The 17,237-nt window shown below is 40.3% G+C and overlaps 1 protein-coding gene and 1 pseudogene across 1 annotated transcript in view; both read left to right on the top strand.

The window, feature by feature from the left end:
* CUNH12orf42 (chromosome unknown C12orf42 homolog) overlaps positions 1-7,519 on the top strand; it is a 13,519-nt gene extending 6,000 nt beyond the window's left edge. Inside the window, 3 exon segments of the mRNA XM_027106013.1 lie at positions 3,279-3,665; positions 7,072-7,494; positions 7,497-7,519. Coding sequence (XP_026961814.1) covers positions 3,279-3,665; positions 7,072-7,494; positions 7,497-7,519 — 833 coding nt within the window.
* A 247-nt stretch (positions 7,520-7,766) lies between these two features.
* Positions 7,767-17,237, top strand: part of LOC113620338 (programmed cell death protein 10 pseudogene) — a 44,962-nt pseudogene continuing 35,491 nt past the window's right edge.

Below are 17,237 nucleotides of genomic sequence, written 5' to 3'. Positions count from 1 at the left end.
CTAAGGTGCCCTGTCTTCTGCACGATGGAAGTCATGCTGGTGGCACGGATGGCGGGCTAAGGCATGGCCAGGAGGGTGGTCAGCACCCACCGTTTGCTAGCTGTCGTTGTGGACATTGGCATCCCTCCCTTCATCAAGCCCAGTTCATGGTAGCCACACGTTTCTTATGACGCCACTGGCATTGATTGGGCTATAGAAGAACCAAACTCCTTCAAAATCTAAGAGCTGAGTCCCAACCCCAGCTTCTCTGGTGCTTGACTCGCGGTGTGGACAGATGCTTACCCTCTGACCTCAGGCCCCTCCTGAGTGAATAAGCTGAAGGGTCGTGGTCTGGCTCAAGTGGGTTTACTGGTGTGAAAACAAATAAAATAAGGGGTAGACCAGTTGTCAAGTGGCTGGTATTGCTGGTATCGGAAATGAAGACTGTTCACAGAGAGATAATGCTTGGAGGAGAAAGACGTACCTGAGGTCGTGGCTCTAGATTGTTCATGAGTGTTTGGACTACATACAATTTATAACAGTACCTGACATCTCTGATGAGTGAGTTAGACCAGTGTCTCCCTAATTACACATCGTAATACCCGAGGGGCTTACAAACTACAGAGACTGGGGCCCCGGGACCACGTGCCTGTATTTTTTCAAAGCCTGCCACACATTGGTGAAGGCGCGGCCACGAATGGGAAGCACTGAAGTAGACGCAACAGCCCGGTAATGTAACGAAGAGCACTGGACTTTCAATCATGAGCAGTGGATTTGGGCTCAAGTTCTGCCACTGTCTTGGTGGGGAGATTTGAAAATTTGAGAAAAAAAAAAGACTGAAAACCATTGGAGATTGGAAACGGCCCTTGCATTTCTAACAACAGTCTCTGTTTGATGCCCAAACTACTGGTTGTTCTATTCAATTCAGGCAACCTGGCAGCTGTATCATAGAGGAAACCTGAAATCCATGCAGGGGTCTGTGAAACTGGGAGGCTCTTGGGTTGCTGTGCTGAATTCCATTTTGCCAAAAATCAGCTGGTCAGTTTAGCCTCAAGATGATGGGTTCTGTTGATCTGAGTAAGATTTTGTCATTGTTGCAGTACCTAGTATATGGTAGGAGCTTAATGAATATTGGTTGAATAAATAAACAAACATAGTCACCAGCTGTCTCAACATCATATAAGGTGACCTTGATAATTATTACCTATATAGAGTATTACCTTTCTTTCTATCTATCTATCTAAATGTGCCTCTTATATGGCAATTACAAAGTTACCTATTTGCCTTTCTGATAAGCAATGAAATCTCTGATGCAGAGGTAGTGAGATTCAGGGCCCTAGAGGCATTTAAACAGAGATGGATGAAGAAGGTGGTGAGGGTCAGCCTCAGATGACCTTTAAGGTCTCTTTCAACCCATAACTTGTGGAATGTGAAGGTGTGTAAGGTGGCTTCAGCCCTTCCGTCCTGTTCTTGATATCTGAACAACAGAATGAAGGCACGTCAGATGCCATTGGTTCTAAGGCTGTAGACTTTCCTTTGGGACCAAGAGTCCCAGAGCTACTGTTTTGAAAGATTCTAGGAGTTTTTCTGCATTTGGGAAAGACTGATACATTTGTCTACCATTTCAAATTCTGGGATTTACGATGAAAAGGGGCAGGCAGGTAAGATTAAAATGAAAAGCTCAGTCTTCCTAAAGTGCAGGAGGAAGATGAGACTTCTAGAACTCTGTAACCTGCTTATGCACAGAGCTTGCAAATACATCCCCATGACTCCAAGCAGAATACTTAAGAAAATTATCTTCTGAGATGAAGATGGTATGAAAGGAGGTAAATGATAGTGTAACTTTTATAGGGCTGGCCATAGGCCAAAGATGCACACTGGTGGCCCATGGTGGTTCAGAGAACAGATGTGTTTTGGGGCATCCATACCGTATATTTTTTTAAAATCGAGTGAGTTACGAACATTTAAAAATTAGAAGTTTTTACATATATTGAAAAAACATATGTCTGCTTCTCCTGAAAATCCAGAAAAATCTGTCTTCACGGGGCCCACATCCCCTCAGGGCAATAAAAGAACTGAGTCGTGGCTGGCCCCTTCTGATGGCTGCTTCTACTTGACCTCTTCTCTCATTTCTGTTATCTGTGGGGCCCCTGGAGGCATTTCTTTTGATTTCCCCTTCTGCAGGCAAAGCTGCGATTTAGGAGTAGTGTGTCCTGTTACTTAACATGGCCGGCATCTTTGCCACTTGACTGAACCTTGACCGCAGGGAATACGAGTCTTGCTAAGAGTTGCTGCGTCCTGGCACGGTTTCTGCCACATAGTAGAACTCAGGAAATCCACTTCGTTCCTCCCCCCGTTCCATACCTCCCCACCTCCTGGTTTTTCTTCTTTTCTATCCCCCAAGTCTGAACAATTTTTCTTTTAGTGAAAAGGGATACTGTTAATAATTATTCTGGGATAACATGTGTGAGTTTGAACCATTGTGGGTCTGTTAGTTTCCGAGGACTCATAACAAAGAACCCCAAACTGGATGCTTAAAACAAAGTTATTATCTCACAGTTCTGGAGGCAGAAGTTGGAAATCCACGTATCAGCAGGATACCAAGTATCAGCAGGCTTGGCACCTTCTGGAGGTTCTGAGGGAGAGTTCATGCCTTTCTCTAAGCTTCTGGTGGGTGCTGCAGTCCGTGAGGTACCTTGGTTTGTAGATACATCACTCCACTCTCTGCCTCTGTCATCACATGGCATTCTTCCTGTGTGTCTGTGTCAGTTTTTTCTTCTTATAAGGACACTAGTCATATTGGACTAAGGCCTTACCCTAACAACCTCATCCTGACTTGACTGCAGTTACGAAGACCCTATTACCAAATAAGGTCACGTTCACAGCTACAGAAGGTTAGGACTTCAACATGTCTGCTTGGGGGACACAACTCAACCCATAAGCTTCAAACTAGCTTTCTGACCTGAAAAGATGGAGATAATAATTCTATTTGTTAGATGAGTTTCCCATGAGGACTAAATGACCAACATGTCTGGGTCCTCACACGGTGCCTGCAATATAGCTTGAACTCAACAAAAGCATTTCCAGCCTTTTCCCTCCCCTTCCACACCTTTTCCCTCCTCTTCTTCTCCTACTTGGGCACCTGGGTCCTTGGCTTCTCTGTCATTTTGTTCGCTCAGGATAGAAACATGAAACAAACAAAAAAATCCATCCGTTGCCTGATTTTATCCTTCCTGCCATTAATTTCGTAGGTGATATTTAAGTGCCTTCCTTCAAAATAATGTGTTTACCTTTTACAGTATTTCCAGAAAGGATTCAGACTCCAGTGGCATATAGAAGACTGCTCTGTGCTCTCCAGTACAGCATCCCCAGGCCTCCTGCTCTAAGTATAGCTTCTTTTGACAAAAAAAGCCACAGAGAAGCAAGTCCCTCTCCAACACCATCCAGTGAATGGGAAGAGACCCCATTGATCTTCACGGTCAGACAAGAAATGAATATGGGAGCCAGAGGATCACCCAGGCAGGCCTGGGGCAGTTCAGTTCTGGAATAGTGAATGACAAAAACGCCTATTCAGGTCCACTCAGTAAATCCTATGCACCTGGAGGCCACAGGCACACATATCAACAGGCACGTGAGATTTCAGAACCAGCCCCCCTGTAATTCCAAGGGAGATTCTGTCCCATCTGGTGAGTATCACTTTGTGGTTCCTAACTCTTTCTTCCTCTTTTCAATTGGCCACATTTTGTTTTTAACTTCAATAGAAACAGCAAAATTATTTGACTCAATGGTAAGTCCTATTCTAGAACATTCTGTAAGAACTGTAGTTGTCAGCCTTTAATGGAAGTCTACTTGTTGCTTTGTATTGTATTGGAGGAGAGCACAGGTGTGAGCTGATGATAAGAGTTTAATGATTCAGGTATTGCACCTGATAATAATGACAAGTATTATCATCAGCATCCCAACCCCCATATATGATGCTCTCAGATACTGTGCTGAGCACTTTATTTTATGAAATCCTCATATAACCCTCTTAGGCAGATAATGTTATTATCCCCATTTTACAAATAAGGAAGGTGTGAATTCATAGCACAGAATAATATGTATAAAAATGAAGTATCTCAAAACTGTGTAACAGGAGGAATGGTTTAAAGGTAAGAAGATGGACCAGAAGGAATGAGCTTTGACATCAGGGAAACCCGAGCCCAGAACCAGAAATACTTGGGCTCAAATTTCTGCTTTCTACTGTTTCATTGAGTTCTGTCGCCATGATCAAGTCCCATAAATGTTCTCTGAGCCCAGTATTTTCTGTAAACTGACAATTACTACCTTGAAGAGATGTTGTTGATATAAAATTCACTGAACACAGCAGGGCCGACTAAATGGCGGTTGTGATGGTGGTGTTTATGGTGCTGATATTCTGACTGCAGGAGAGGAAATGTCAGGAGACAATGCATACCTCCAAATATTCTAGGAAGTGTCATGTAGAAGGAGAAGGATTAGACTGATTTTATGCAGCTTTTTTTTTTTTTTTTTTTAGGTAACTTTTTGGGTAGATTTTGTTGCACATATTTATACAGTTTGTTGCAATTGACCAATAGAAGAAAGAGAAATTTTGACACAGTCCAAAGGAGAACCTTCTTTGAACTAGAGGATAATGTCCTGCCTGGGCTGTAAATGGTAAAGTTGAGGCTGGGAGACTTTCTATCAAAGGTGCTGAGTCAGAGATTCTTCTTCTCTGGGAGGATGGGCTTGATGATGGCATGTTGAGGATGCTGGCAGGTTAACACATTTTGAGTCTTATGTATAAGGCGATGTGCTAAAATCTGATCATACATCTTCAATTATGGTCCATATGGCTACCTTCTGAGACAAGAACTGTTATCTTCCCGTGGTTTAGATGATGATTTGGTGGCCCACAGAGATTCTGTAACTTTAGGGACGGAGCCAGGATTCGAGCCTCCATTCTGACTCCAGGTCAGAGCATTCCTCTGTTAAGATTCCAGATATGACAATAATAGCTCATAGGTACTGAGCACTTACTGTGTACGAGATGCTTTGCATTTTATGATGTTCTTCCCTCAGATACTTGCTTAGTTTGCTTTTACGCTTCCTTCAGGTCTTTACTGAAATGTCACCTACATGGGTGGGCTTTCATAACCTTTCTCACTTTATTTTCCTCCTTAAGATTTATTGCCAGCTGACACTTATACATTTCTTTGTTTGCTTCTCTGTTAGCCTGCTTCCTCTTCCACTCCCTCTCTTCCCAACTCGAATGCATGCTCCATAAGTGCAGGGATATTGCAGCTTTATTCCTTTCTGTATTCCCAGTGTCTAGAATACTGCCAGACACATAACAGGCACTCAAATATTAATGAATGAAGAAAACGAATGGACAGATTTAATCCCACTAGCAACCCTGTGAAGTAGGTAATACAATCCTCATGTTTCAGGTAAGGACAAAGAGACTTAGGCCAGGTGATATGCTGGGATATAAATCTATGATGGTCTGCCCCCAAAGCCTGTATATTCCCTTACACCAAACTGTTCCTCTAAGACAGTTTGTTACAAAATGCATCATTATTGAATTACGTTCAGGGAAGGAATTCCTATTCTTTGTCCCAAGACAGAGGACAGCATATTCTGTCTAGGTTGTATTCTGTTTCTCTAAATTCCAGAGTCACGTCTATGACCTTAGGTGGAATCGTCTTGCAGTGAATGGGTCATATGCCAGGGCAGTAAATCCAAATCACCCAATAGTTATTAAGCATCTAGTTTTCACAAAGCAATGTGTTTGGCTCTCTGAAAGCTTTTACTTACCTGGCCATATTGAAATGCCATTCTACCTTTATTTCCAGGAAATAATTCTCACGTTGGAGAAATCAGGCTCACTAAAAAGTTTTCACAGTTTGACTTGGTTATGTTAAGTGTGTAGTGGGAGCTGCCCAGTACATACCAAACATAGAACAGTGTGTGATGAACTAAATTGAAATACTTAGTGTTATACCATTTGACACCCACTGTTAGGAAGGCAATGTGCATTTGAAATCTTCTTCATATTTTTTGAGTTTGCCAATGATCCCCTGGGTGGCTCCAAATATTTCAGACATCTGCATGCTATTCAAAGCCCTTTAAAAGTTTACAGAAAGTGATTTAAATCATCTAAGTTATCTTAATACACTATTGAAGAATTACACTTTAATTTTGCGTAGGTCAGTGGGCAGGATTTCTTACCCAAAAACGATTTTTTTTGGGGGGGGCCACAGGGCGCGGGGCATGCAGGATCTTAATTCCTTGACCAGGGATCAAACCCGTGCCCCCTGCAGTGGAAGCGCAGAGTCTTAACCACTGGATTGCCCACTGATTGTTTTCATTTTCACCTAGTTTGACATTTCTAATAAAACTCATGAAATAGTTGCCTCCTGGAGTTTTAAATTGTCAGCAGCGTGTCTAAATGCGCCGTGGATCTGTTTGTTTTTCCAGATCTGAATAATTTCCATTCACAGATTTTCCTCAGATTTCCAATTTGAGGATTTATTTTAGTCACCCATTCTTCTGTTTCCCTCTCTTTAGAAGTTTTGAACTGTTTGTCTTGAAATTAAGTTTTATGAGGATTGGGCTTCCCTGGTGGCGCAGTGGTTGAGAGTCCACCTGCCGATGCAGGGGACACGGGTTCGTGCCCCGGTCTGGGAAGATCCCACATGCCGCGGAGGGGCTGGGCCCGTGAGCCATGGCCACTGAGCCTGCGCGTCTGGAGCCTGTGCTCTGCAACGGGAAAGGCCACAATGATGAGAGGCCAGCGTACCGCAAAAAAAAAAAAAGTTTTATGAGGATGCTGTAAAAGTTATTTTGGGGGGAAGAGGTGCTTTCAAACAATAGGAAAAGAATCGATAGCATTTTATTTTCTTAAAGAAATATGGGAAGCACATGAGGATAATGTCAAGGGATTTAAAATTTTTTCTCAGCACATTACAAACATCGATTTCTCAAACATCCAGTTATCAGGAGATTCTTTTTTTTTTTTTTTTCAAGTCCCAGCGGGGCAGGTAAATTCCACACACTTGAGCACCACCCTGGCTTTTCTTTGCCTTCCAGGTCTTACTCTGAGGCCATACACTGCCGTCGGCCTCAACGGGAGAAGCCGGACCCCCTTTGCCTCGTCCAGGGTCTCCTGGAGTTTGTCAGAGCTTGAGCTGGAAGAGAGGATGACACCCGCAGTAGGCGCACGGGCAAACCCAGATTCCCAAAGCTGGCTCCTGGGTGCACCCGGGAATTCAGTGGGAAGGGGCACAGTTGCCATGGCACCAGAGATGCTCCCCAGGCATCTTCATCCTCCCGGGAAAAGGGGGCCGGGGGCAGACGCCTCTCTCCCCAGCAGTCTGGCAGGAGCGCCCCTTCCTGTGCTTGCCCGTGCTCCCACCCATCTCCCCTCCAAGAGGTTAATCAAGGTTTGCTCCTCTCCGCCCTCCCGCCTACCCCCGCGTTTCCATACGGTTTGTTCACAGGCCCCTCCTAGGCCGAGGTGAATGCTCACTTACACTGACCACTGCGAGGGAATTGTTCCGTGAGCGCTGCCCGTCTTCCAATCAATGCCTGCCCTGAACAACAGAAAGGGCCTCAGATGTACTGGTTTCCATAGAACCATTGTTAGGCTTCACAGAAGCAGTTTTGAACCTAATAAATAATGTCAAAAGTCTCTATCGCAGCCAAAAATGTTTCTTTTGAAGGATTTCTAATAGTATTTTTGTTCTGCAGTGTCTCCCAGTGTCACAAAGAATTTGTGCCTCACAATGGGGATGGGGTACATCGCGTGCCACTTCGCAATGTGCCGCCGTCAGGGATGGCCAGGACCCCGCTTTGTTTTGCTCTCGCAGGTAAACGGTTTCACCTGCCCACTTGGGCTTTAGTTTAAGGATGTTTTCTAAGGGCCTTCTGAGTCTCTAAACAGAGGTTTTGAAAACATAATTGAATGTCTGTAATTTAATAGTTAACATGAAATTTGATTACTGCCAATGTGCCTAGGGGAATTTTCTACAGGCTATATTAAGGTTTTTATGTCAGAAACCTGAAGCTGGATCCTCTCTGGAGGCTCTGAAACACATGGAACTAAGTTTAATGCAAAAGAGATGCTTAGGGAATGTTTTATCAAACTGGTGGTTTTAGGCAGTATTTTTGATTTTGGCTAACGTCAGTTAAACGTGGCAGCTTTTCGCTGTGAGGCGATGCAGAGACTGATTTATCAAATGATTTTATGGGTTTAGTTATTTTTTTTTCTTTTTAATGTGTTATTTTTTTCACCATTCAGAGAGAAACACAAATCAATGTGACCAAGTCATTCATGTGCAGTTTTGCACTCAAGTTTCTTGCAATTTTCCCACAGACTTGGATTCATGGAATTTGATACATGTAAAATCCTACTGCACTTTCCCCTTCAGTTCGAGATTTATATATATATATATATATAAAATGTCTATATACTACTATGTGTATACTATATGTAGTATGTCTATATTTAAGATGTCCTCCTGTCTAAAGTCCAAATGTAAGTTTCAAAGTTTCAATCGAAATGAAATGTTACACCTGATAGTTGCTTAACATTTAGAAGTCTGTTTAATCCTTTGAGGACGATTTGATAGTTTTTGAATATTATTCCCTAGGAGTAATGCACTTTAAAAATGTATCCCCAGGGCTTCCCTGGTGGCGCAGTGGTTGAGAGTCCGCCTGCCGATGCAGGGGACATGGGTTTGTGCCCCGGTCCGGGAAGATCCCACATGCCCTGGAGCGGCTGGGCCCGTGAGCCATGGCTGCTGAGCCTGCGCGTCTGGAGCCTGTGCTCTGCAATGGGAGAGGCCACAACAGTTAGAGGCCCGCGTACTGCGAAAAAAAGAAGAAAGAAAAAAAAATGTATCCCCAAACTAGCGCTTTTCTTGTTCCAGATTAATATGATTTTATAATAAATACGCTTTTTTTTTTTTTATTAGCCTGATTTTAGATAAAAGAATGTACGGGTTATCAATGGTGGTTGCTATGGTTTCCTGAGGATATAATGACATCTGCTCACCAGAGTTCTTGGGACAACCGTAAGTTCAACTTCATGTCATTTGGTTAGGGAGAAGTGGGTGGGCACACTCGTGGGTTTTATGTAAAATTTTGATTCTGGGATATGTTAATTATGAGTTAGCACAATTGATTGTTTTTTTAAGGTCAAGAGAGCATTGCTTTAAGTGATTATAAAACAACCAATATTTTATAATGGTCAAATGCAGGAATAGAAAATGTTTTTGATATATAGTAAATGGATTTCCTCACCTGTGGGAATACAAAATAGTGAATTTACTAAAAAAATACAGTACAGAAGAAGCAATTCTGCTCAGATTTGAGAAAAGGGATACAAGCAAAAGATATAAAATATGTGATACATGATATTCTAAAGCAATTTCCCAATGGAACACTAGAATTAGAAAGGTGCTTTGTGAGATGGAGAAACTAGAGATGAGTATGTCTGGGAGATGTGGCCACGATGCTCCCACTTAGAAAGCCATGGTAATATATTAAGGATCCCCCAAAATCCCATGGCAAAAATCTGATAAACTCTGTTTAACCCAGTGTATCCCAGTTTTATGTGCTCAGGGAACACCGACGTGTGTGTGTGTCTGTGTGTGTGTACACATATATGTATTTTAAAAATATAACGCCTATCAATTCCTTGCAGCGCTAATGTCCTGTGGAACACAGTTGAGAAAACATTGCTCAAAACTCTATTCTTAATATACTAGATTCCATGAAACTGGTAGGGTTCAAGGTAAGGATTTCTTTTCAAAAAAGTGAAGTAAGAATCAGAGCTAAAGAAAGCAGCCCTTCATAAATACCTCCAGAAGCCCATTCTTCCTTGGAGGAATGTAACGAGCCATCTTAATTTTCCTCATTTTGGGTGCACGTGGTTGGGAGTTTAGTTGGTCTAACCATGACCATAGCTTAGATAGTGATGGATGAAGAGCTTTTTCGGCTTTGACTGTCATAGTTATGGGCTACAGGTGTCCAAGTCTTTCTGAATGACACTAGAACTTAGACACAAATGCACCAAGGTAAACATAGTTAAATCTTTCCCAATGTCATTATTTCTGAAAATAGTGCTGATTTAAGCAGTTATAATTGGGTACACATCAATTTTAGGAAATAAATAATATGTGTGTGTGCTTGAGGACTAGAACGAGGTCTTATGGTATAAAATAATTGTTGCTAAGGTTCTGAATTACAGTTTGTTTTTATTTCTTCAGGGATATGTGGTTTGACTTAAGGGACATTTATTACCACATACTACAACAGTTTTCTAAGGAAGATAATGTGTCATTTTAGGGAAAAAATGTTTTTCTGAAAGTTGCACTGGAAAATAGTGATAAATTTTAAAAATTAGTACATTGAAGAAATGAAATATTTAGGACAGTCTCTAGTGAATAATGTTTACACGTGAGGAACTCTGTAAAATAACTAATAATTATGGCAGATAACATTTACTGAGTATGTATTTTATGTTAGGGACTGTTCTAAGCATTTAGAATATATTAATTCATTTAGTCCTCATAACGGCTTCATGAAGTAGTTACTGATATCATTATTGCTACTTCACAGATGAGAAAGCTTTATTTTTAACAATTTTATATACACATGTATATATTGAAGCTTATAATTATATATACATAAGTTACAAACTATATTGTTATATATTATACAATATTGTTTGTATATAAAGCTGTGTTATTACGTTCTGTATCATTAGAGCTAATATATGTACATGTGAATGTGTGTATTCCACCTCATACAGATACCATATATAAATCAGTTTTTATTCCATGCTATTGGTGCCTAAGTGAGGTCAATATAGAAACTCTACTTATATCCGTCTCCTCCTTATAACAAAGTGGAGAGTAGGAGGTGATAGCTGGGAGTTGATGACATATGATATGTTCGAACACTTTGAAGAGCAGAGTGGGGTCAGAGATGATCATCACATCGTTCTTTTTGTTTGAAGCAACATCCTCGCTGTGAATGAAGTCTCAGAAACTCAAGAAAGGGAAGGTGGTTTTGAGGTTTTACTAAAGATGGCAGCACTTTCCAAGGTTATTGGAGCTGACCCACCTCAGCCTTGCGGAAGGGATGGAAGGCTGTAGAGGGGGAGCTAATGAAGAGCTAAGGTGCTGGGGCTGACCTGGGTCTGAAGAGCCAAGAATTTGTTCCCGTAAACGTGACCTGAACTTAGTGTCACTCCATCCTTCGGCTGTAGTTTCTTCACTGTTAAATTGGGATAACGTGTTTTGTTTACTGCAAAGGATACTTGGGGAGCGAGTCTGCTATCAAATCAAAGCATTTGAAAAGCAAGATCACTATGCAAATGCAAATAATTATTTCGATGTTAATATCAACAACAATTAGCATAAATATTACCATCAGTTATGCAGGGCTAATTTCAGGCTTATAGATCCAGCTGCCTTACACTGACAGTGAATATTATTTCTGGTAACCAGGTGATCATGTCTCTCTGAGAAGTTTTATATATCGTATTCTTCACCTTCATCCCGGCATTATGAGGCACGTAGTACAGCAGTATCCCATTTACTGACAAGGAAACAAACACAGAGAGACAAAGCAATTTGTTCAGTGATTGCCCCCAGCACACAAGCTCACAGTCATTCTCTATTAAAAACAATGTAGACAGTTGACAGCTCAACAAAATATTCCATTTAGAACCTCCAGTTTAGAAGAGTTCAGCGTAGAGTATAGAATGACAGTGGGCAGTGTCTACTATCACATGTAATCTTTTATCCCGACTATCTATAAAAGTCTGAAACTACCCAGACAAGGCAGCGGGGGTGGGGAGGCATAAAGCAATGTTGTAAATACCACTGTGATGTTGAGGATTCTGTCATGTAGAGACCCAGGAAAGAAGTTGTTTTCAGGAGTCTACTTTTCCTTAAGATTTAAGAAAAAGAATACAAAATTATGAACATAGGTAGAGGGCCTTGGAAGGGTCTTTGCAAATAGGAGCCCTGAAGCTTAAATTTCATTAGTTTCTTAGTAAATTCACCTTTGAGCAAGGCCAAAGGCATGGATAATTTATAAAGTGAAACGTACCTGTAGATCTATAAATAGACACATATGTTGACACATGGAAGGAGAGAAGAGTTGGCTTCTTGTGGGGCATAGGAGTGAATCTACCATTTTTATCTTTTTGAATTGTTTGAGATTTTGAAAATTGACAACAGCTATTTTTTTTTTATCTAGGCATAATATGTGTGGCCTTTGGAAAATAGTCCAAAGATTTTTTTTTAAAGAATGATTTCAATTGTAAGTGTATTTCAGAATGAATGAACGTTCTTACTTTTCTGATGTTTGATTCTGTAGCTAGTCAGTTTCTAAAGCTTAAAGAAGATCTGACAATCATAAATAATTTAATGTACTTAAATATCAAACTCTCTAAGGAAGAGAAAAAGTTGCATTGTATTTTCAAATTTACCTTTTGAATAGACTACTGAGGAATAGATTGTCTTTAGATTTCAGGGAATAAGGTCAAATTTTGAAAAATCTTTAAAGATGAATATTTTAAGATTAAAATGGAAATTTCAGTCTTACCATTAGTCACACTACGTAACAGTACTCTTTTCCAAAGCTTTCCCAAAACTCTTCACAATGATTTATACTTACTCTCAAAAATAATTACTGATACTCAGTGTTTATTGAGTACTTACTCTGTGCCAAGCACTGTTCTGATTGCTTTGTTGTAGTATCTCTCCACCATCCTTTAAAAATAGTATTTTGTTTTATTTTTTGCCACAAAGATTTGTCCATCATTCTTGATTGGTTTGTTTTATTTATTTTTAGCAACTTTATTGAGATATAATTTACATACTATACAAGTCATCCATTTAAAGTATACAATATACTGGTTTTTAGCATATTCACAGGTATGTACAGCCATCACCACAGTAACTTTTACATTTCACCCACTCAAATAGAAACTCTCTGCCCTTTAGCTATCTATCACCTTTCTATCCTCCCCTTCTTCTCCACCCCTCAGCCCATTCGAACAATCACTAATTTACTTTCTGTCGCCATGGATTTCCCTATTCTGAGTATTTAATATGAATGGAATTATATAATATGTGGTCTTTTGTGACTGGATTCCTCCCCTTAACATAGTTTTTCAAGATTCATCCATGTTGTAGCATGTCAGTATTTTATTCCTTTTTATGGCAGAATAATATTCCATTGTGTGGCTAGACCAGATTTTGTTTATCCATTGGGGTTGTTTCCACTATTTGGCTCTCATGAATAATGCCGTGATAATCTTGCGTGTACAAGTTTTCATGTAGACATGCATTTTCATTTCTCCTGGATGCAGTCTCTCCTTTAATCCTCCCGATACTCCTGCTGGCCTGTTGTTGTTATCCCCTTTTACACAGGTGGTGACCGACAGGAGTGAGGTTAAGGTGCTTGTCCAGAGTCACGTGGCCTGAACAAGGCAGACCCAGACTGTAAACCTAGGCATCTAGGTGGGCTGACACAGATTTGCCTTGTTGCTTCTCTCTAGATCAGCTTTTCTCAGAGGGATTTTGAGACTTTCCTTTTAAAGATATCTAAGAAATTGCACAAAAGAAATAACTACTGTTTAAATATACCCACCCACCCAGCCACTTACCTATCATCTGACTAGATACCACACATAGTTCCCGAAGCACATCCAGAAAATAAAACTTAACAAATGTAATAGCCGGCATAGAATTAATACCACTTGCGTTTGCATCATTTTTAGAAAAGTCACGTTTTTCTCACTTTGCCTTAAATTACACTTATCTTTCTCATACACAGTGTGGGTGCGTGTTTGGGATGGCAGAGATCATCCCCAAACTGTCTATTAATTAATCCTCTTGGGGTAGATCCCCTCCCCTCTTAATTCTTCTTTGGGATGAAATTGGTATTGCCTGTTCCTTCCTTCCTTCCCACACCTCCTCTAGATTAAAGTTAAATTCTTTGAGATCGAGATGTTTTTTATTTGTGACTTTAACAATGTCCTCTTCACATGTCCTTGCTTAGGCCCAACAATTGCTTGTTGACCCATTTTAACCTCTTTTGAGCGTCATCTTCAAAGTGTAACTGTCCTTGACAATGAAAGAGACCTTCCTATTGTCTGGTCCTTCCAGGCAAGCTTTAGCATGGAGCTAAATGGCTTTCAGATGGAGGAGTTGGCCAGAGGAAGGAGACAAAGTCAGCTGTTGTTCCTGAGTGACTTTGCGAAAGTTTCCCTTTTCTCTCTTAGAATGGTGAATTTCTATAGAAGATGACAGACGTTTTGACAGGTGCAATATGCTTTGAACTGTTGTGTCCAATAATTCTTTTGTCTTGGGTTTTCCCAGTAGAGTGGTATATCTTGGGATGCTGATATGCATATTGTTTGCCTTTCATTTAGTGTGGGGGAAGCCTCCCTTCTCACTTTCCCTTCGCCTCTCTTTTTAGCCCTTTACACGCATGTCACTAACCCAGATGGGATGGCAGGCATTGGTGCAGGAACCTCTCGTTAACCTTCCCCCCAGCCTTTTTTTTCCTCAAAATGGAAATCACTTCTTGTATAGTTTTCTCATGATTGTTAAAAGAAAAGGAAATTACTTAGAAGGGGGCAAAACACATCAGAGGCAATGGCTGATAAAGCTAAACCCCTAATATGAATAATACCTAATACATATGGACCTTATGTATTCAGATATTATGCTAAAACCTTGACGTGAATTGTCTATTGTGGAAAAAGTGAAAATTGTCTGTGGCCTAATAAACCCAAAGACAACCATTGTTTACATTTTGGAGCATATCCTTTAAATACTTTTTTCTTAGCATATTACATCTTTGCACTTTGTGCAAAAATGAGCTCGTACTGCATACGTTGTTCTATAAGCTGATTTTCCCCCCATCACACTGAACTGTGGACATCTTTGTAATATCAATAAATAGTCATCTTCATTACCAATTCAGATACCTACAGAGAATTTCATTGCAGCATCATCATGCAATTCGCCAATCCATTATTTTGGGACATTTTAGTGACTTGCAAATTTCACTATTAACAAGTATTTTTGTAATGAATATGATGAATATATTTTACATGTTCTTATTTGTACTCTTTTGATTATTTTTATAATATAAATTCCTAAACATGGAAGGCTGGTCAAAATGCATGTAAGATTTAACTTTTGCTTCTCTTTTGTGCTTGTCAGAAAGATTCCTAAATGTTTCATTGGAATGCTCTCTGACTTCCAGAACTTAAAGAATTGATAATATTAGAAAAGATTTAGCATAAACTAAAAATACACACCAGCGATCCTAAACGGATTCATTTTGCTTCTTCATCTTTAGTCATGGTAAATTAGATCTGCACAGATTTTTCTGCCTTGGTACAAATGTGGGTAAGTTTTTATTTGACAAATTAGAGGACTTCTCTTACTTCAGGAACTAAAACTGGGGGCTTCCAAGCACTAACTGTTCCATATCTGAATGGATATGGAAAGAGAACCTTAACACAGCCCAATTTGTTTCTCTGGATCGCCTTTTGTGTATTTCTATTAAATGTAGTTTATGCCCAGCGTCTTGTCCCAAGTATGACTAAAAAGAACAGGCTGAACCAAGATAGGAGAGAAATGTTTATAAAATAAAATTGTCCTGCTGTCTGTAATAAGTGATTTTACTTTTTGTTTTAATTTATATTTTTCCTTAATACCAAGAAAGTTCTAGAATCAGAGGAAGCATGAACTAACAGAGAAGGGGTTTTGGATTTTGCTAAGAAATAGTTAAAGGCGATGTTGAGATGTTTATTTATCTACCTTTCAAAACCATCTAAAGATACTCTTACAAAGAGTTAGCACATAAGCAGTAACAAACAAATCAAAGAAGGGCAAGATCTGTCATAGGTCTGACATAATGGGAGCTGGTTTACAGAGCATCTGAAAAATCAGAGTACCGTGTTCTGTGGTTTAGATCAAAAAAAGGACAAGATTAAATTTCAATGCATATTGAAAATAATGGGTAACAGTACCTGCAATTTTCAAATAAGGACACATTAAGTTAAACTGGATAACGTGCTAAATGTGATTTTTATTTCCAATTTGTTTTTCTTGTAAACTATGTGGCCAACTTATCTTGTTTACTTGGTGACATCGCCCCTCTCAACACACACACATACACACACACACACACTACCACCCACCTCTGGGTTTTCGACTTTATTTTATTCAGTGACTCTCCACAGTCTGAACTGAACCCTGGCTATGAAAAACCAGCATAGGTTGTGAATTCGGCTAAGTGGGAATAGTTACAAAGTCACTTCTGCTTTGTTTAAGCAGCAGGATGCTGGCCGTTTGGCCTGCGGTGGGTCATGTGATCCATTGACCTCTATCTGGGTTCCATGAGTCTGCCTAGTAACAATTGATTAATGGTGTATGGTAACTTTGAGAGCAGATCTCATCAGTTCCCCTGAGTTTGAAGACTTCCTCATTATCTTAGACCTTTCACTACTGCCCTTAGGAAATTTTACTCACAAATTAGGTGGAACAAAATCTTCTCAAAGAAAATTATTTTCGGTGTTTGGTCATCGGGAAGCAGAAGGCTTGATGGTCATTTACTGCACTGAAAAGGGGGGGCGGGGGAGGCAAGTGGTGGTTATAGAACCCAGACAGCGTTCAGGCTTCCTTCCTCTATGCTCCAGGACTGGGTTTTTAGAAGAAGCCAAGTAAAAAAACTTGAGTGACAACTTGAGTGACAAGTTGGCCTTAAACATTTTTTTGGTGGGGGTGGTGGGGGGATGGGGTAGAATATCTGATGTTCATGCTGGCGTAGAGGTTATAAGCACATTTATTTCTTGAGCTTTAACATCCAATAGCCACCTGGATTTGTGACGGACACTGCTGGTTGTCTACCCAATATCCATTCTCTGCTTCTCAGTAACAGAACCCCAGTTTTATTTAGGGTAACAATATGGTAGGTTAAAAATATTCACATGTCCATACTTCCTTGTAGCTAGAATGGCTGTGTTAACCTGTCCTGGTCAACTAGTTTATAAATGGAGTTCTACTGGAAAAGCTATCATTTCCTTGAAAAAAGGAACAGATTCGGCTAGCATGTCCTTTGTCCCTTGCTTTTCTGCTTCTTTCTGCTTCACTACAGATGCAGTGCCTGTATCTGTGGAGACAGATACAGGACTGCTCTGTGGAGCAGCCCTCTCC

The sequence above is a fragment of the Aethalodelphis obliquidens genome, unplaced genomic scaffold (assembly GCF_003676395.1).
Source record: "Aethalodelphis obliquidens isolate GAN/ISIS:26980383/991018 unplaced genomic scaffold, ASM367639v1 scaffold8, whole genome shotgun sequence".
NCBI classification, from domain to species: domain Eukaryota; kingdom Metazoa; phylum Chordata; class Mammalia; order Artiodactyla; family Delphinidae; genus Aethalodelphis; species Aethalodelphis obliquidens.
The sequence above is the reverse complement of the archived record's forward strand: the minus strand, read 5'-3'. Positions and strand labels throughout refer to the sequence as shown.